This window comes from Lissotriton vulgaris, unplaced genomic scaffold (assembly GCF_964263255.1).
Source record: "Lissotriton vulgaris unplaced genomic scaffold, aLisVul1.2 SCAFFOLD_1391, whole genome shotgun sequence".
NCBI classification, from domain to species: Eukaryota; Metazoa; Chordata; class Amphibia; order Caudata; family Salamandridae; genus Lissotriton; species Lissotriton vulgaris.
In genome coordinates, this window is record NW_028248840.1 from 270,339 (window position 1) to 292,164 (window position 21,826).

The following is a 21,826-nucleotide window of genomic DNA, read 5'->3' on the forward strand; positions in this document are numbered from 1 at the left end:
TGCTCTTCACTGCTCAGCTGCTGCGTTTAAAGTCTGGGCGGCGTACTTGCTGGTGTTTTGTTTTTAGGGAAGACGCTCTTGCAGCTTAATCCCAATACCGTGGCTCCACGCAGCTTCGACATTTTTTGTTTTAGCTCCGGGTGTGCTCTGTGAATGCTTGCCGGTGTTTGCCGGCAAAGGCACACGCTTCAGTGCCAGTACTCCAGCGGCTCTCCAACAGCTCTCCTCCTCTGCCGCTGGGCTCTCCTCCACAGCCGCTCTCCACCCACAGTCTCACGTGCTCCGTGCTCGTTCGCTCATTTGCTCTGTCAATGTGCTCTTCTTACTTCCACGAGTTCTGTTGTCACAACCGAGGTACTCCTAGTGCTGTTACTGCACTAGTGATAAACTTCAAGTACCGCGAGAACTATCTGCCATTCAAGAGTACATAATATATGGCAGACACCAAGGCAATTCACTACTCTCCGTTAGCTTAGAGCACGACCGTGTTAGCCCTGCCAGCTGAAAACTGGGTTTATCAGAGAAAGGAAAAATACGCTTGTGGATCTCAAATCCTTATGGCTGAGATACCCGCCACCCCCTCTCAACACAATGCCCAAGGAATGGGAAACCGGAAACGGTTCTGAACTTTTGGAAGACGGGAGGGAGTGACCCTCCCGGCCGTATTTATTAAAATATGAAACAAAATTAAAACATTAAAATAACAGTTTCATATTATGTACAATTTCATTTCCACACTGCGATGTTTGGCTAACCTTAACATATTCTCTAATACAAAGGTTCACCTAGCCGAACTAACATCCTACAAAACATTTAACTTGAAATTGTACATCCTAACGTTTAAGGGCCAACGGCAAGGTCGTAACCGGTGTCAGATCCCTAAACCAGAAATATCCCCCTCACTTGTGAGGGGCGACCGCACAGAGGTGTCCCTCACGTGCATCTACCAATTTCCCTTGACTTGACGGGGGCCCCAATAAACTCGACGCCATTTAAAGGTCGTCCGAGGACTCGTGTGAGGTGTCTAGAAGGTAGCGTAAACCCCCTCCCACACCCCACACAACTTACCACATCTGCCGTCGCAGATGTCCTGGCCCCGGGAAATTCCCCAGGAGGGGGCTGTAGCCCCTCCTACCCAGGAAGGGGCCTTGACCGCCTTTCCTTTCTTTTCGGCGGCCCATCCTTAGAAGGGACCGCCTCCCCGTTGAGGGGCCAATGGCCACCTCCCTCGAGCGCTCCCATCCGTAATGGGTGACGCCCACCCATAGGGATCTTCCAATTACTGCTCACCGATCATGACCTTACCGCCCGACCAAAATAAATACGACAATTCTAACTAAATTACTAAATGACTAAATTACTAAATGACAGAAATACTTACAATTTATTAAAAGCATGATTACTGATCAACACTAGTGCAGAATTACTTTATTTGCAAAACATACTACAAATTGACCATTCTTTATTGCATATTCAAAGTTATCACGATAATCATCACAACCTGCAAGAAATAGAGTTACCACATCAAACTTTATTCAAAACCACTTGCTGTCCTCAGGGGCTGGTGGGTGGGTCAAAATTGGCTCTTCGTTCCGTCTCGAGCTCACGTGCAGCGAGGAGGTGCAGCTTCAGAGCACAGGAACAAGAGGATGCTTACTTGGCTTGTTGCTCTTTTTATCCGTCTTCAGGGCGGGCGTAAACCCGCCCCTGCCTGCCCCAAAGGGCGTGGTCTGCTGCGTCAGTGTCTAGGCCAGCCCACTCCAGGGCGGGAAAAAGGCGCGCCCCGGCTACGCCGCTACGGGCATACCAGCCGAGACTCGCCTCCCGCCCAAGATGGCTTCCCGGGGGGATCGTGGTACTCCGCCATACGTTCGGGGGGACCGAATGGTCGCCCCTTTCCATATGGCTGAGATACCCGCCACCCCCTCTCAACACAATCCCCAAGGAATGGGAAACCGGAAACGGTTCTGAACTTTTGGAAGACGGGAGGGAGTGACCCTCCCGGCCGTATTTATTAAAATATGAATCAAAATTAAAACATTAAAATAACAGTTTCATATTATGTACAATTTAATTTCCACACTGCGATGTTTGGCTAACCTTAACATATTCTCTAATACAAAGGTTCACCTAGCCGAACTAACATCCTACAAAACATTTAACTTGAAATTGTACATCCTAACGTTTAAGGGCCAACGGCAAGGTCGTAACCGGTGTCAGATCCCTAAACCAGAAATATCCCCCTCACTTGTGAGGGGCGACCGCACAGAGGTGTCCCTCACGTGCATCTACCAATTTCCCTTGACTTGGCGGGGGCCCCAATAAACTCGACGCCATTTAAAGGTCGTCCGAGGACTCGTGTGAGGTGTCTAGAAGGTAGCGTAAACCCCATCCCACACCCCACACAACTTACCACATCTGCCGTCGCAGATGTCCTGGCCCCGGGAAATTCCCCAGGAGGGGGCTGTAGCCCCTCCTACCCAGGAAGGGGCCTTGACCGCCTTTCCTTTCTTTTCGGCGGTCCATCCTTAGAAGGGACCGCCTCCCCGTTGAGGGGCCAATGGCCACCTCCCTCGAGCGCTCCCATCCGTAATGGGTGACGCCCACCCATAGGGATCTTCCAATTACTGCTCACCGATCATGACCTTACCGCCACAGGCCGGATAGTTGACCGCCTATCCGGACCCCCCACAGCACTCCTGCCTAAAGGTCATGTCATAAAGTCTTTAGCCAAGCCCATCAGGTCTCCTATGAGTAACTCGTTCCCCATCCGGGACAAATGAACACCATCCCCCAAATACATACTGTCCTCTTTAATACAACCATGCGACACAGAATGAAGTGTACTTGAACGGAACAATCTACTCACTTTATTATTAATTTTCCTTACTGAATGATTCAGAGCAGAGACCGAAATAGCCCCCCGCCACACTTTCCGTGGAATCATATGGGACCATGCAATTGTGCACCCTGGAACTCTTCTCGCTAACCAACTTACAGTGGAAAGCATCCCCTCAAGAAGAAGTCGTCTACCAGTGGTCACCAAATTGTTGCCCCCAAGATGTACTATGACTACAGACGGCGGTGACCTCGTCCGCCCTAACAAACCCTCGAAAAATGATTGAAACTGGTCAATACAGAGCCCGCCCTTTCCGTAGAAGGACACACTGTACCCGTATTCCCCAGCCACGTGAATCATGTCACCTGCTTTGAATACGTCCGCGGCACGCCTCACGTATGAGTGGCCCACGACCCACACCTCCTTTTTCACAGCCGGTGATGTCTGACCGCTGGCCCCCCGGTGTCGGGTCGACTGCACAGTCCGCCCCGCCTCGTAGGCTCGCGCAACTGAAAACCAAACAAAAACAAGAAGCGTGAGTACATCATTACAGCTTCACAACATTTGCAACCGCACATACCTCTTATAACAGTTTGAGGACCAACGCCCCACACGTTTTACTTGTTCAACACTCAGACCCCTGGCTGTAGCCTCTGTAGCAGCCCCTATCCGAAAGGAATGGGTCCCAAACTCGCCGGGGTTCAAGCCCGCGGCCGAAATCGACATCGCAAGCACCCGCTGAAACTGAAACGTCGTCAGTGGGGTGGCGTCAGCGTGTCTCAACAAGGTCCCCCCCCATGATGCCACCCTTTGTGCTAAATATTCCTCTACGCACACCACAGGGCACATGGGAGACCCGGGAATCCTTTGTATGATTATGCAGTCTCCAATCGCACCCTGATCGGTCTTGGACCTAACAAACGAGACAGTCATTGTCTCCCCCCTGACCTGAACGTGCTCTCGGCACAGTCCCCCCATGGCATCCTGCTTGTTCTTCGCCACTAGTTCGCTTACCCGCATAGCCCCATGGAATGCTAGCACAAAAGCGGCTCGGAATAACACTGTTTCATACTGGGACGAACACGTTGCAGGAAGTACAGAAAATAACAGGGCCAACCTATCCAGACCTATCGGGCGCCTTTCATCTACTCTGCGACCCTCAAGGCGTTGCCACCCACGTAGCGCTTTTTGCACAACGAAAGACGCAGTCGGGTCCTGGATCCCATGAGCCCTTGCCATAAAGGAAATGGCGGCCCGATGCCTCTGGGCCATAGCCACTGATTTGCCTGCCTGATGTAAAGACAGCAAAAATTTTACTACTGACTCCTCCTGGCCCCAAAGCTCCCCCCTAGCAGCCCCCAAAAAGGCCCAATAGGAACGGAACGCCCCTTCATACGCCTTCCTCGTCCTGGGTGCTAAACTCTCTCCCACGAGGTTTTGTAGCTCGGGGCACCGAGAGACCAAAGAGCTTCGGGAAAGGGTGCTGTGGGCAGATAACCCCAGAAGGCCTGCATACGAAAACGAGAAAGCGCATCAGCCGCTTGGTTCATTACCCCCAGCACATGTCTCGCCTTAAATAGCACATTCAACTGCATACACAATAACACAATTTCTTTGAGCAATCTCAGAATCCATTTGCATCGTGCTGCCTGGCTATTGATACACTCAACCACGGTCATGTTATCAGACCAGAAAACCACAGAGTGATCCCTGAATCCCTCGGGCCAAGTTTTTAGGGCCACCAGAATGGGAAAAAGTTCCAAAAAGGCAATGTTACTTGTCAGCCCAGACTCATGCCACCATGACGGCCATTTTTGAGCCGACCATTGTGTGCCGAATATGGCACCAAAACCAATGCTCCCAGCCGAATCTGTCCACAGCCCCAGCTCCTCGGAGGATACCGCCGGTTTGTTCCAGACAATTCGACCATTGAAATCCGCCAGAAATGCCAACCAAATGCGCATGTCCTGGCGAACCTCTGCCGACAGCCTTGTGCGATGATGACCCTCCTTCAGGCCGACCATGGCTTGAGCGATCGAGCGGGAAAAGGGGCGGGCCATCGGCATTACTCTCAGGGCAAAATTCAGCTGGCCCACCAATTGTTGTACTTGATGCAGTTTGACCTTAGACTCACCAATACACGTTTCCAGGGACGCCCTGAATCTTAACACTTTTTCTCTCGGTAATCGAAAACAACCTTCCTCTGAGTCGAGCTCGATCCCCAGAAACTCGAGGCACGTCGAGGGACCCACAGTCTTACCTGGTGCCAATGGCACACCAAAATGCTTCATTAAGACACAAAATTCATTCAAAGCCTGTCCACATTCTGGATCCCCGGCTGCCCCCAGGAACAAAAAGTCATCGAGATAATGCATAACATGTTGAAAACCCGTCCTCTTTGTGAAGACCCATTGCAGAAAACAACTGAACTTTTCAAAAATAGGCACAAGATATAGAGCATCCCATTGGCATACATCTATCCATGTAATAGTGACCCTGAAACATGAAACCAAGGAGACGCTGATCGTCTGGATGTACCGGGAGCAACCGGAACGCTGACTCAATATCTGACTTTGCAATCAGCGCACCGGGCCCTAGGCGATTCAACATGGCGACGGCCTCATCGAAAGATGCGTACCGCACCGAACACACTTCCGGGTCTATCGCCTCATTCACGGAAAGACCACGTGGGGCTGACAAATTATGTATCAGCCGAAACTCACCCGGGTCCTTCTTGGGGACCACCCCTAAAGGGGAACAAACAAAGTTAGGCATCGGTGGCACATCAAATGGACCGGCGACTCGACCTCGAGTAACCTCCTTCCCAATCTTTTCCTGTACCACGGTCGTATGTTGCAAGACCGACAGTTGGTTCTTACACTTTGCTACACCCTGAAAATCCCCCACTGGGATGCGGAAACCATATGAAAACCCGTTCCGCAACACCCCAGCGGAAGCATGATCCGGGTATTCGTTGAGCCAAGGAATCATTGCCATGGTATCAATCGGAGTAGGTAAAGGCGCCCCTCGGACTATTTCAGACCTGTTTGGCGCTTCCCCTACCACCGTTATCACCCGTTTTGGCTCTGCACATGGACTCAGGATGGGATGGCTGCCCACACCCTCCACATTCATGTCTAAACTTGCATGACCCCTGGGGCCTCGTACATTTACCCCTGTTGAAATTCCAACAAATCCCCCTTTTTCCTGCATTGCCATTCGGCTTTGAGTGATAGTCGTTACCTGCACCCGACCGAAAGGGTGTCCCAGCGTATTGGCGGGAGGATTCACCCCCGCTACTTCCTACCAATGGTACTTTTAACATTCCTGTACTCTCCATTTTTGACCATGACACCATGACACGGAGTCGTAACAATCCCAAGTCAAGTTTTTGTCGTGCTCCTTCGCCTTTCTAAAAATATTATCGTAGCAGAACCACTGATTGCCCCCATATGATACGTAATACTCCATGATCCGTGACTGATAAATAGGCAATTCGGTCAGCAACTCGGGCCTACGTTCGCCCATGATGGAGGTAAAGATTCCCCATGCCCTGCCCCAAGTGCCAATGTTTTCGTCGACCTTAAAGGCGGATGCATGAGCTCCTTCTGGCTCTTAACATGCTCCATCTCATAATGGTCGGTAAGCAAAGAAAAAATGTTTACATACTCATCCGCCCACATCTTTTCCTTAATTGCCAGAGGAACATGCTGACCCACCTTCTCCCTTCGTGAAGGTGCAGACTGCCGCCGGATATGGCCAGTTGCTTTTTCTGCCGCCGGAGACAGCGGGGTAACTGACGATGGTGCCTTCACCGCCTCCCTAGTTTCACGCAGTTGTCTCATTAACACCCGGGCATCGTCAGCCGTGGCGCCCTCGCTATCTTTCCCCAACCACGCTGCCAATTGTGCTGCCAACTCGGGAGGCATATCCTCCCCGGGTACGGGAGTGACCACCACGGGAATCGGATTCCCCTCCTTCGGCACTGGAGTTGGCTCTTCAAGTGGGATATCGGGAACCGGGGTTTCCCCCCCAGCTGCCCCCCTTCTGGACCTCTTGCCTCTCCCTCCGGGGGCTGCTCCCGACAAAGGTCGTTTCGGTCCCCCTTCCCCGTCCTTAGCTGCCATCTGCTTCTTCAGATCGGTTACTTCTTTCATGAGCATGCGGAGCATCTGATCGGTACTGACTCGCTTTCCGACTTTCTTGGGCATTCTCAGACAGAGTATCTGTAAGACAAAAAGAAAGATTACCACGCTCAAAATTGGCTCTTCGTTCCGTCTCGAGCTCACGTGCAGCGAGGAGGTGCAGCTTCAGAGCACAGGAACAAGAGGATGCTTACTTGGCTTGTTGCTCTTTTTATCCGTCTTCAGGGCGGGCGTAAACCCGCCCCTGCCTGCCCCAAAGGGCGTGGCCTGCCGCGTCAGTGTCTAGGCCAGCCCACTCCAGGGCGGGAAAAAGGCGCGCCCCGGCTACGCCGCTACGGGCATACCAGCCGAGACTCGCCTCCCGCCCAAGATGGCTTCCCGGGGGGATCGTGGTACTCCGCCATACGTTCGGGGGGACCGAATGGTCGCCCCTTTCCAAGCTGTTCTGAAAACGAATCTGTAAAGCTCCTTAATCTCGACCTCCAGGGGGCTTATTTACAAACTCCATGCACTGCTGGTATTGCATGACTCACTAGTGGCCCAACCTGCTGTCCCATTTTTACAAGGCCACATAAAGCACCCTGCGTGCTTGAAAATATCACCCCTTCTCAAGCAACATTTTGTGTGTAAGCAGCGTGGCATGGGTACTGCTGTGGGTTTTCCCACGCAACACCCATGTATTCTGATGAATTTACGAGAAGTCATAAACCTGTAAATGTATCAGAATGCTATGCCACCTAATTTTGTAATCTTTCAATGCATCCTGCATTCAACAGACAACATGGAAAGAGGAAATCACTTACAATGATTGTTTTTTGTAGGAAGGTGTCCCCACAAAAACAATCTCCCACTACTCAGCATCCTTGTACCATGGTGCAAGGGTGCCTGCGACGGCGCATGGCAGCCCATTGTGCGCCAGGGCAGGGGAAAACACAGGGATGCACAATATATTGTTGTAAATATATCGTATCACTGTGCTTTGAAAGTACGGCACAGCCAAATGGCTTGCGGCACACACTGAGTCACTTTCATTGTAATTATAGCGCCCAGATCTTAATTAGGTACCATGGACTATTGTCTGGGCTCAGTATAAATTGGATAAAATCCATGATGAGTCCTCTCAGCAACATCTCAACACAGTCTAGACTGGACTCCCCAATACAATAGTAACCAGACCCAATGAGATACTTGGGTATACAATTCCATTGTCATACAGAAGTAGTCAACTGTGAAAACTATGAGACGCCTATGAGTACAATAGCAACCATTATTGACAGATGTATACCCCTTCCCCTGTATTTGGCGGGCAGAATAGCACTGATGAAGATGGTGATTTTGTCACATTTGTTATATTAATTTAGGAACTAGCAGCCCGTCCCGACGTTGTCCGGGTATTAATTGCTGCCGGCCAGTAGTATATTGTTTTGTAGGATTTCGATTTGATAGCATTTCTTATCTGTGACAGGCCTGTGAAACGCTCCGATTCACAGTGCACTGCTGATGCACTTAAGAGTGCGCGTTCAGTAGTGTGTGAACTCGAGTTTCCCTACTTTTCCTACCACGCATACATTTACAACGAGATTCGTTGTAAATGCATGAATGGTAAAAGCATGTTTTTTTTTTATGTTTGGATATGGTAAGTACGGGTAGAGGGGTATATGTTTTGGGGTACTGAGGTATATTTTTTGGGGTGTTTGGGTATTTTAAGGGTTCAGATATAGTGTTGGGTTATGGGGTACAGGTGTAGTTTTAGGGTTTAGGGATAGGTATGGGTTTTGGGTACAGGGGTATTTTAGGGTTCAGGGCTAGGTTTGGGTTTTGGGGTATAGGGGTATTTTTAGGGTTCAGGGGTAGGTTTGGGCTTTGGGGTACAGGGGTATTGTAAGGGTTCAGGGCTAGGTTTTTGTTTTGGGGTACAGGGGTATTTTTAGGGTTCAGGGCTAGGTGTGGGTTTTGAGGTACAGGGGTATTTTTAGGGTTCAGGTCTAGGTTTGGGTTTTGGGGTACAGGGGTATTTTTAGGGTTCCGGGGTAGGTTTGAGTTTTGAGGTACAGGGGTATTTATAGGGTTCAGGGCTAGGTTTGGGTTTTGGGTTACAGGGGTATTTTTAGGCTTTAGGGATAGGTTTGGGTTTTGGGGTACATGGTATATTTATAGGGTTAAGATGGGTTAGTGTTTAAGGGTGTTGGGGTATTTTAAGGAGTAAGGGTGGGTTATGATTATGGGGTGCAGGGGTATTTAAAGGGAGCACGGTGGGATTAGCACACAATATGACACATGGCATGAAGGGCGGAACGTACCACACCCCCCCAGCGTTTGTCACGCCCCTCAGCACACGCCCACAGCACAGCACAGACACGCCCACAAGGGACTACTTTGCTGGCACCGTTCTTTTACCTTTTAAATGTATATGGTGGGCGTCTATATAGCCTATGTCCTTCTGCTGCAACTGCCCTTTCCAACGCTATATTGGGTGTTGTGATTGGTGCTGTGGTTCCTGAGATTACCTGCCTCAAAGGTTTGGGCTCTCTCTTTATTATATTAGTATGGATATACTAGTGCCACTGAACCGTAGCTTCTTTGGCACGCTCCTTACGAAACTCACCTGTGCTGGAAATCGGACACAAATTATTCTGAAAAGGCTTCAAAAGTCTTACAAACAGTGTGGATGTGTGTCTCCCAACTTCAATGCACACTACATGATAGCCCAGGCACAGTTTGCAGCACGCTGGTTTCACAACATGAGACAAGCACCAGAAAGGGGGCAGGAAATGGACCTGACAGACCCATACCACTTGAAACGGTATTGTTGAAACTTCCTACTGACCTAGAGGTGAAGTCCACACTGTGCACTGTACTATGTGGATAAGGGCCAGACTGAAGCAGATGTGTAAGGTGAAGATAATGTACATGCCCTTAAAATAGAACCATAGAGTGACAATGACGCGAGAAAGAAATATGGTTAAGAACCTACAATCAAGTTCGTTTTACAGATTAGGAGACCTATATAAAGTAAAACAATTGGCCTCCAGGACCGAACATTTGTGCAAAGTGGAGCTTCATCTCCATCGATGTCTTTTATTACTAAAGATTAGGAGAATCGATCAGGCATGCGTTTCTAACCTTTCCACATGAACCAGAGGGAGGGAATGTCCTGACCCTGGTAGTGGCAGGACCAGCCCTTGTTACAAAGCTTGTTACCCTGATGTTTAATGCGGTACTGAGGGGCGTGAAATCTAAAGATATCAGAGCCAGAGACCGCTGCTTGAAGGATATGGAAGCTGAAATTTCGAGTGAGCAATGGGAATACTGCTGCGAGCAAAGTAATCAAGTGTCTATCACTGGTCGGCATAGATTATGTCAATATAAATACATACGCTGGAGAACAATAAATGTACTAGGTGCCACGCTCACCTAGTACATACTTTATACACTTAGCAGAGCTTTGCCCGAACTAAACTTCGGGCAGCAACTATTTTCCATGTTAATGAGATGACTGAATTATTAATGGTGGCAGGCCCAATGCTGGCTCTCCTGGGTTATGTGAAACAAGTACCTCAAACTTGTAGAAAATGTGTGAGCAAAACCTTGCTGGTGGGAAAGAGATGTGTGACAATGACATGGAAGCAGGTGGCAGTGCCCACCGTGAGTACCTGGATAATAGATACAGCCCAGTGTAACAAGTACTCTGAGGCGTAGTGTGGACCGCTTTTTCCGCGTTATGCTGTGATGTACCAGTATAATATATGCCCTGACTGCATGTTAAACTGATGGACAATTAAAAATAAAGGGCCATATGTATCAAAATCCTCATTTGCGATTCTCAAATAGCGATTTTATGTGAATCGCTATTTGAGAATCGCAAAATGCTATGTATGTAGGATTTGCAATATATTTTGTGAATCCTACATATTCCTTAATTGAGAATTTCAAATTGCGATTCGCAATTAAGGAATACCTCCCCATTCATTCCTATGGGCCTTGAGGCCCATAGGAATGAATGGGAAGACATTCTCAATTTGCAATTAGCAATTAGAGAATCGCAAACTGAGAATGCAATTTGAAGGGTGTCAAAAGGACACCCTGTTGCACCCCTGAAATAAGCATGGGTGCAAATGTGGGGCACATACATGTCCTTAACGGCATGTATGTGCTTCACATTGCACTTAGAAAAATGCAAAAAAGTGCATTTTTCAATGAAATCGCAAATTGCCAAAAACATGAAGTTGGTAGTAATTTGCGATTCCTTAAGGCCAAATTGCACTTTTTTGATGCTTCTTACATTGCATTTAAAGAATCACAAAAATTGTGATTCCTTAAATGCAATCGTAGAATAAAGAATCGCAGATTTTGCGATTCCTTATTTTGCACGCATATTTGCTTCATACATACCACTAAGCAAAATTGCGATCTCAAACACCAAAATTCTGTGAATTTCCGCAATGGCGATCTCAATTTTGCTTGATACATATTGCCCAAAAAGGTAAAAAAAATTATGTAGGCAAATTTTGTAAAATTATAAAACCTCACGTTATGCAAAATGTCTCTGATTTCGTTCAAAGTTTGGAGTTGAGATACTGGTTTGTGCAGAAAACGCCACACCAAGAGACATTTTCTGCATTATCAGTCTCCTGCCTGTATCTAGACTGACTTTTTTACACGAGGTATGCCCTTGCATGAAAAAAAGCCAAGCAAGATGCCAACAAATCATATGTTGCACTGAAAGTAGAATTTTGCAAACTCTTTCAGAAACAAAGTATTCGATGTCACAGATTCAAATAGAGCTCTTTATGACCTAGCATTACTACTGGCCCCTTAGTGGAACGATGTAAGTTTTACTGTCACTAACTGTTAACCCAGCTCTTAACATTTTAACAAGGCTCCCCATTAGTTCAAAAGGGAGAGCCAAAAACTGAGTGAACTTAGTTCGACTCTAGTGCCTGCGAGTAAATGATCCACATGACTTCGAAAATGCCTTCACACTACATTCTTCCCACTTCGTATCAATCCAGCAGAGCCAATACAATATTTGTGGTCTGATAAAGTATGGTGAAAGGGTACCCCATCACAAGTGTAAGGGATATCCCATTTGTCTATTTGTCTTATTACAAGTATATTAGAATATAATGCATTTGCGGAACACTAAGACCAAAATGACTAAACAATTCATTCAAGGCTGGGTTGGATGAATGGGAGAGAGCAGAACAGCATCATATCTATTGAGAAAAGGCATTATTTTCCTCTCTCCCTCAGAAGGCACGCTTCAGGCGTCCATGCCCCAAGGCACACACCCTTGTGTGATAGTGCAAGGGTGTGTGCATTCAAGAAGGAATAGTTTTTATACTGGAACGGGAGGTGTATCTATTTGATCTTGTATATATAAGAATGTGTAAAAAGAATTGGAGTTGTGTGTGAACACCAACACAGAGCCCATGAAACACCTACCTAGGGCAGACTAAGGTGTAATGAGGGTGTGTGGGTAGGCCTACGCGACCAGCATGGCCACGTGCGCAGGGGTGGAAGGGCGGAGCATCAGCCAGTAAACCACACACTCGTCTCATTCGGAAGTGACTCCCGAGCGCGCGTCCTTCTTTTATTGGACCCCGCAGGCCACGCCTGGCCTGCGGATGCGTGGATGCATACGTGCGTCTGCTAGAGTGCTAACCGCACTACATCTCTATCCAACTTTCAACAATTTCAAAATGTTCAATAAACTGTTCATGAAATGAAACATACAATGATGACAGGTACTTGCGTGCTCCTCGGCTGCAGAGTTCAGGAGCTCAGGTGGCAGACATAGTCATTGAGTTTCTGGTTGGGGCAGGGGTTTGGCCTCAGACTGTAACGAGGCGTGCGGCCTGAGCCTCGATCCCTGTGGTGGGCCTGGCTCCGGACGGGGGTGGAGGGTATTGGCGCTTCAGGTTCTGGTGTGAGGCCCCCCCCGTCTGCTGCAGAGCCACTTACCACTTCTGGTGCTGTCGCTCCGGGCGTTTCGGGGGTGTCCTCCTGTGTTTCAGCACTTGCACTGCCGGCTGGAGTGATTACCTTGAACCATGATGAGTTCCTTGATACTTCTTCTCCCTCCTTGTTGTCCTTCGTGTTAGTGACCGTCCACGGTCCTGGTTCATAGAAAGTCCGAAACTTCCCCCCGGGTCGTCGATTCTTGATGATGACCCTGTCCCCTCGATGTAGCTGCCTTGGGGTAGCCCTGCGGCGGCTGCTCGCCCGCATGTTGTTCCTGCGTCGGCGTCTTTGTGCAAGTTCCTGCATCTCATCCGGTTCCTTATCTTCCCGCCTTTGCCCCGGCGGCACAGGGAGGAGGTCCCTACGTTGGCCTTGAAACATCAGCGACCACGGGCTTCTCAGCGTGGTGCAGTGGGGCATTCCACGGTACTCCCTCAGGAATTCGTGCAGTCTCTGCTCGGGGTCGGCCTCTTCGACCACTGCGATCCTGAACATTTTGTTAAGTGTACGCATAAACCGCTCCACCTCCCCGTTGGCTTGTGGCCACTGGGGAGTGATGCGCCAGTGGGTTATGCCTCGCGTCGCCATGAAGGTGGCAAACTCCGCCCCCTGGAAGGGAGGGCCATTGTCGCTTTTAAGTTCACCGGGCAGGCCGAATAGGGAGAACATCTTCTCAAGTGCTGGCCCCACATGGGCAAAAGCCGTGGATGGCACTTTCTCTACAAGGGGATATTTGGAATAAGAGTCTATGACCACTAGAGTGTGTCCCTCACCGGGGAAGCTTCCAAAATCCACACTGACCTTTTCCCATGGAGTGGTGCAGGCATCCTCCGTGATGACGGGGACTGGTCGTTCCGGATCGCTGGTTAACTGGCAGGGCATGCAGTTCTTGACATATTCGTCCACGGTGCTTTCTAGTGCGGGGAACCACACCTTCTCGCGCATGCGCGCCTTCATCTTGGTGACCCCTTGGTGGCCTCCATGTGCCAGTTGGGTGGCCCGATGTCTGAGTTGCCTTGGTATCACGAGGCGCGTCCCCCTAAGTAGTGTGCCCTCCTCTGTGGCGCTGAGTTCATGGCGGATCTGCCAGTACTTGGTGAGGGTTTCCTTGTCTGCCGCCGACCAGCTCGGGGGAGGCCTGAGATAATCCGTCCAGGACCCCTCTTGCACCGCCTGGAGTGACCGCATGTAGGGGAGGTCTTCTGTGGCTGCCTCCTTGATTTCATCTAGAGTCATACACTGGGGGCATGATGTGAGAGCCACCCACTGAACATAGCCATCACACTCCTCGTCAGTGGTTGCCAGTTCTCGCGGCAGCGGGTGCCGTGACAAGTAGTCGGCTGGATTTTTGGCTCCGGGCCTGTAGATGACCTCCATGTCGTAGGTCTGGAGCTGTATCACCCATCTCTCGATTCGTGGCGGTGGATGGGGGGCAGTGCCTTTGAAGAGTGGCACCAACGGTTGATGATCTGTGACCATGACGAATGCTTGTCCGTGTAGGTAAAGGTGGAAGTGTCCACAGGCCCACTTGATAGCTAGCGCTTCGCGCTCAATCTGGGCATATCGGGCCTCGGTGGGTGTTAGGGCTTTGCTTGCGAATGCTAGGGCGGTCCATTTTCCTGGTTCATGTTCTTGTGTCAAGACTGCCCCAAGCCCCACGGGGCTGGCATCCACGATTACCTCAGTCCGCTTGGTCGGGTCGAAGTATGAGAGGGTGGCGTTCTCTAGAAGCGCTTCTTTTATGCTCCGGAATGCTTCTTGTTCTCTGGGGCCCCAGGTCCATGCGGCATCTGCCTTCGTCAACGCTCGGAGAGGCTCACTGCGTGTGGCCAGTCCTGGGATGAAACGGCCGCAGTAGGTGGCCATTCCGAGGAAGCTCCTCACTTCTGTGGGCGACTGGGGTGCTGGGGCGTCCTTGATGGACTTTGACTTTCGTGGGTCAATCTGGACTCCCTCCTGGTTGAACACGTAGCCAAAGAACTCGATCGAGGGCTGGAAGAATTGGCATTTCTCCTTGTGGAGTGTCGCTCCATGTGTGCTGAGTCTCTTCAACACATCCCGCAAGTGTTTGTAATGTTCGGAGGCCGTGGCTGAGTGTATGAGGATGTCGTCGCTCACATTGATGACTCCTGGCAGTCCTGAGAGCAGCTCCCTGATGGTGTTTTGAAACACCTCGGCGGCCGAGGATATTCCGAAGTTGAGTCGCTTGTACCTCCGGAGGCCCAGGTGGGTGCTGAATGTGGTTATGAAACGGCACTCTTCAGCGAGTGGCAGTTGATGGTATCCTGCATTAAGGTCGATTTTGGAAAACCACTTCGAGCCATTCACGTCGGCTATGATGTCATCCATCGTCGGGGTCAGGTGTCTTTCCCGCTTGATTGCCGCGTTCAGTAGTCTCATATCTATGCATAGCCGGACCTCGCCCGGCTGCTTGGGTTTTTCGACGATGACCATGGGCGACACCCACGGGGTGGGCCCGGTTACCTTTTCGATGACCCCCAATTTCTCGAGTTTCACCAGTTCTTTCTCCACCAATGGCCGCAGGTGGAATGGGATTCTCCGATGGCAGAGAGCGGTGGGGGTGACGGTCTTGTCGATGTGCAACTTGATCGGTGCGCATTTGATGCACCCAAGGCCTTTGAACAGCTCGGGGAAGCGTTCCAGAAGTTCTTCTACCTGGTGGTTCCGTATGTGGTTGGCAAAAGCAATGAGCTTTAGGTCCTCCGCCGTGTGGCTGCTTATTAGGGTGTCGGCCTCTCGATCAATGATGTGGATCGTTGCGGTTACTTCCACGTCGTCAGCTCGTATTGGTGTGATTATTTTCCCTTTCAGGGGAAGTGGGGTGTCGGCGCCATACGCAAAAATCTTGGTCTTGGAGTTTAAGACTTCCGGGCGAGGGCGCAGCTTGTTGAATTCTTGTAGGCCCATGACATTGACGGTGGCCCCTGTATCAATGACGGCCTTCACTTCGCTCTCACCCACGTGGATCACACATGTTGGCTGCGGCCTTCGTCTGATTTTCAGTTCCCTGGCGAAAGAGACCACATACGCCTCCTCCTCGTCCTCGGAGTCTGATTCAACCTGCGACGTTGGTAGGAATTTGTCTGTCCTCCCCGGGGGTGATTCTGCTATAGATAGTTGGCGGACCGCTTTGGCGGTTGTCCATGATTTCTGTGAGTTTGGAGGTTTGTTCCTCCGGCGGCAAACCGCTGCGAAGTGATTTGGGATTCCGCAGTTCCCGCAGACTTGGCCTTGGGCAGGACAGTCTCTGGCCGCATGTGGTTCGTGTCCACAATATCCGCACCGGCCCTGTGGTGCATCTCGCCGGGCTCCTTTTCTTCCTGGGCCACGTGGTCGTGCCCGTACTGCGTCAGCCCGCTCACTCTTGGTCGTTTCCGGTTTGGCGGGAACTTTATGCAGCGCTTGTTCCATGGCCGTGGCCCTGGCATCTGACAGTTCATGGGCTCTGGCCAAGACAAGGATGTCTTCGAGCGAGATCCCGGGCTTTCTTAGGATGTGGCCCCTTAGCGTTTTGTCCCGACACCCTTGTATTAGTTGGCGCCTGATGGCCTTGGGTTGGTCTTCGTCCGTGGAACTGGCCAGTTCCCGGACCCGAGTGTGGAATTGATCCATCGATTCACCTTCTCGTTGGCGGGCTTGTCCCAGTTTAAAGACTTCGAAGTCTACGTTCAGTTGTGGGTCAAAGTGGTTGTTCAGTGCGGTGACCGCAGCAGCATACGTGGTTACTCCTGCCGAATTGGGTAGGTGTTTGAAGAGTCGGAACACCTCGTCCCCCGCGTAGTGAAGGAGCAGCGATCGTTTCACCGCGTCGTCCGTTTCCCTGGTGACCACGAAGTAATTTTCGAGTCTCTCTAGCCACACCTTCCACCGGGGTGATGCTGTGGATGGGTCACTCGCTTCGCTGAACGGCGGCAGCACTCCAGCAGCAGCATGCTGGAACGGGATGTTGATGACTGGTGCCGCTACCTCGTCCGCCATGGCGGTTGTGCTCGAATGTTAGTGGGTCGACAAAAACCTGTGGTGTTGCCTCGGTGTGAGTCAGGCAACCTCGGGTCACTGGGGCGGACCCGCCAGAATGAGGGTACGTTGGTCTCCTCGCGGTAGGCACCGCGGGTTGGTGTCGATGGTACCACCCGATGAAGGGAGCAAGGGTTGGTATCCCGCCTTCGTCGCCAATGTAGTGAGGGTGTGTGGGTAGGCCTACGCGACCAGCATGGCCACGTGCGCAGGGGTGGAAGCGCGGAGCATCAGCCAGTAAACCACACACTCGTCTCTTTCGGAAGTGACGTGCCCGAGCGCGCGTCCTTCTTTTATTGGACCCCGCAGGCCACGCCTGGCCTGCGGATGCGTGGATGCGTACGTGCGTCTGCTAGAGTGCTAACCGCACTACATAAGGCAATGCAGCAATTTGTGCTGCGTTGTCTACATTTTTAGAGCCAATCAAAGCCATTCTGCGTGGCTTAGTGTGCCTTCTAAAATATGACTTTCTGGTTTGCTTCGCTCTTCACCACGTTTCTTCGTGCAAGAGCGACGCAAACCGGGTCATATATGAGACCATTATTGTAGGGATTGCAATACAAAAGTAGCGCAACGCGAAGACAAAGCATTAGGAAATCTAGACAAAAATCAGTCCATTGTATTTATGCGTTCATCTGCTTCTCACTCACTTATTTTGGGTTCAAAGTAGTACAAGCATTGAGATTTTTCAAAGTCGACAGAAAATCAGTTAGTACTTCCTGTCTGCCATGCAAAGAAATTACAGATCAAAAGTAGCAAGCAGCAATCTGTGATGATCAGTAATTTTAGTTGTATTTTTCTGCAGATCACCAACATGAGCGCCACAGTACAAAAGCTCGAAAGACTCGATAAAAACAACCTCCTTGCAATCCGCCGAGAAACTGTGGCTCTCAGGATGCGACTGAAGGAGTGTGAAGAAAACAGAAATGAAGGCAAAGCTCACGTGCCTGTCCCTGCGGGTAAGTCTGTTTAATTCTTTAGCACAGCAGGAATTAGGGGTAGTCTTTGGGCGAGAGAAGGAAGGAGCGACATTCACTGATGGAGAGGACTTCCGCTGCGTCTTTCTTTGTAACAGCCGTTGCTTCCCCAGGCAGTATCTCTCTGTCGTCATTTAATATTTATAAGGCACATCACATGCACCTATTTATGTAAATACATCAAAAGTTTATCAGATTGCAAGTATTATAATACACACTGATGAAAGGCCCAAAAGCAAACTAAAATCATAGGAGTGAGTGCTTGAGACCGGCATCTGTTTCTGGGGAAATGTAAATTAATTAACAAGTCAATTTCTTTTAGGTATTGCCTAATCTAAATAAACAAGGTGTCATGATTTTAAGAGAAACAAGGCATTCCTAAGCTTGGGAACTGGATGCAGTAGAAAAGAAAAATGTAAAGGAGTAGGGACACCCATACACAAGAATGACACACACGGCTAAAAGCTCCCGTTCAAACTCCTCCTTTCCAATGGCATCACTGTTTTCAGCCGCTCAGCAGCCACCAATTTTCAGGTGAGAAACTAGAGGAAGGTGCGAAAACTGCAGAGAGTAGAGCAGGGTTTTAGAGCCCTTTTCTTCTAAGAACAGTGCCAAGGACAATAAGGCACTGGAATTTCAAATGCAAACCATGTCTAAGATACATGTCAAAGAGATGGCCTGTCCACAAGCCAGTCTTAGGAGAAAGAATGGGCCCTGTTCATGAATGGAAAAGCATAAAGGTGCTGGGTGGAATACTTGTAAAAGTCTTATTTACTACCAGTTGCGTGGGTCGCATTTCAATCCCTCATTTTTTTTCATGCAGAGACCAGCCATAAGCACATCAGTATTGATCCAGCTCCAATAGGACCAGTCCCTCCCAAACTGTCAATCCTGGTCTGCTCTGAACAAGCAACCCCAAACCAGTTGCCCTGGGGCATTAAAGGCAGATCATAAATCATACAATTCACACATAACATATATGCAAGTAAGACTACTTTGCAAATAATCAAACACCTCTGCTAAATATGAAAAAATAAATATACAAAGATATATAGCAGGATTTCAAAGCACATGGAACTAAGATAACCTCTCCTCAATGCTTTGCCTATTCATTAATATTTAGCTGGTTTGTGGAAAGTAAATATGGATAGAGGGTTACTCACGGGCAGTAGTGCACATCATGCTTACTGTCTCTCTCTGCAGTGTCACCCCTAAGGTTTTTGCCTTCACCCCTGTTTCCTGAACTCAATTGGTTGGTTTTAGGAGTCTCTGCACCTTACCACTGCTAACCAGTGCTAAGTGCTTGTGTCCTTATCTTACAAACATGGAAAAATCGCCTTACATCCAATGGCCAAATTTAATTTACTTATAGGTCCCTAGAAAAATGATACTACATCTATCCAGGACCTGTAAATTAAATGTCACTAGTGGATCTGCAGCATTGATTGTGCCACCCACTTAATCAGCTTTTTAAAGCATGTCCCTGGCCTGCTATTGCTGCCTGTGTATGCGATTTTAAACTGCAATTTTGATCTGCAAAAATAAACCTTTTACCAGGCCTAAAATTCAATTTTTGTTGCATCTAATTTGTCTTTATACAGCCCATAGGGCAGGGTGCCTTGTATTTAGAAAGGTGGACATGTACTTTTAAGTTTTACCTGTCCTGGAAGTGAAAAACTCTTATTGTTGTTTTTCACTACTGTGAGGCCCACCTTTCCCATAGGATAACGTTGGGTTACCTTTTTACATTTAATAAGTGATAACGTTTGTGTGGGAGCAGGTTGGAATGTCATGCTTCAAGTCTTAGAGGATTGTAATGTAAAACCCTCTTAAAGATAAATTCAGATTCTATGTTACAAATCTGAAAATGCCACTCATAGAAATTTGGCATTTTCTTGTAACCATTTGGGCCTGCAGCCTATTCCTGGCTCACATGACTAGGTGTAGTTGGCAGTTAGCATCAGTGTATTTCTCCCAGACAGCATTGCAATAGAGGGTCTGGGTGTTGTCAGAATGTCTCTGGAGGTGGGTATGTCTTGCAGCAGTGTCCCGAGCCTTAACAAGTGTCCTGCAGTTTTCCCACCACCCTCCAATTTGCTTAAGAGGCATTGTTCTGCTCACCTTGGGGTGGAAGTGTTGTGCTGCAACCGTCCAAGTGCAGTATCATATACATTGAGTGGCCGTCCTTTATTAGAAAGACGGTTTCATGCCCCTAAGGTGGTGCTAATTCACTATTTTTGATGAACTGGCATCTGATCCTTCCGGAAATCTATGCATGAAACCTGTCCACCTCACTTTGCTAACAGCTATGTAGTTGCATTTGGACCACATGATAGCACCACTGTTTTTATCTAGTCCTGGTAACCTTACCCTGTAACATTTGTTTTGAGGGCACCAACGTCTATTTTAGACATTTCTCACTTGCCACTTTTTGCCACTCCCTTGCATAGCCCCCTCACATGCATTCACCTAAACGGCGTTTTCGGATCAAAAGACCACCGACAAATAGACCCCAGTCCCATCAGGCATTAACGCGCCGCCCAGACGAGAAGCGCCCAATGATGAAGCATGACACCCTAACAGGTGTGTGAGGGCACCAAGATCTGACCTTCGGGTCTCCTCACAACAGCAGTATTAGCCACTTGGTCCCACCCCTATGATCACCCGGCCTATGAGAGGCTAACCCTATTCTGATGACTAACTGTTGTCAGGATAGGCCATCCTTGCTTAATGGTGTGGTGGATCTGTCACCTACTTCAAAGGCACTGGCCCAGCTTACCTACAAGGAACTTCACACTAGCCTATTGTGCAGCCAGACAGACTAGGACCAGGGCAGAGAGGCAGGAAATTCTAGACTGGTCTGTAGAGAAAAAGTTCTGGAACCTGCTATAAAAAGGGGACCCCAAAACCCACTCTGCAGTGCACTCCTGGGGCGGTGGATCCTACATAAAAAGTACATCATACTGCCCTGCTGTTTGAGGCCTTTCCTTCTTACTGAGGAGGAAGACTGGACCCTTCATTCCAGGCTGAATTGACTCCAAGTGTTAGCTGACTGACTTCCTGTTCCGAGTTATAAACTACATGATCCAGAGACCTCCCAACATCTGCACAGCTTACCTGGTGCCAGGCTGCAACTGGACCTGCGACCGGGACTGCCTGAGCCCTGCTGGTCTCTTCTGGAGTGAGTTCCTGGTCCCCAAGAGCTACCGCTCTGGTTCTGCACCCTTGCTGTGGCATCATTTGAGTTCCTTCTTGAAGAAAAGGAGAATTTCAGATGTTGTGGGATAATTGGAGCCACGATCTTGCCGCTTGCACTGACAGCCAACACCATGCCCTGGTTAACGCGACTCTTCATGCTACAGTGACCACCAGGCACAACCATCAATGACGGTCTACATTTCATGCTACAGCATCCGCAATCTGCGGGACGGCCAACATGAATCTCCAGCAATGACCATCCATGATGCCCAACAGGATCTTCACATTACAATGCCGGTTGTCTGCGATGCCCAGCCTTCTCTTCACGCTACAGTGGCAACCATGCACTCCCTGCTCCTCACCGCACCTCTTGGAACTCTTCTCGCTAAACTATACAAGGCAACATTTTCAGCTCGACTAACCTAGTCCCTGCATCCAGCAAGTGCTCTATCGTGGTCGGCCTGCACTGGTGACTTTTTCCCAGTCTCACCCGACCACATAGAAGTGAGAGAGGCTTTATGCTTCTAGGAGTTATACTTACCTTAAATCATTGAAATTGCATATCTTCGGTTTAAGTGAATAGATTTTTGTTGTTCTGATATCAAATCATCTTTACTCTATATTTCTAAATCGGTGTGGGATTTTATTTGTGTTGTTTTTTCACT

The 21,826-nt window shown here is 49.3% G+C and overlaps 1 protein-coding gene across 1 annotated transcript in view; it reads left to right on the forward strand.

The window, feature by feature from the left end:
* The window catches only part of LOC147663799 (olfactomedin-4-like), a 160,823-nt gene that overhangs the window by 93,219 nt on the left and 45,778 nt on the right, over positions 1-21,826 (forward strand). Inside the window, exon 6 of the mRNA XM_086950196.1 lies at positions 17,792-17,945. Within this exon, the coding sequence (XP_086806322.1) occupies positions 17,792-17,945 (154 nt within the window). The remainder of the gene's footprint in view (positions 1-17,791; positions 17,946-21,826) is intronic.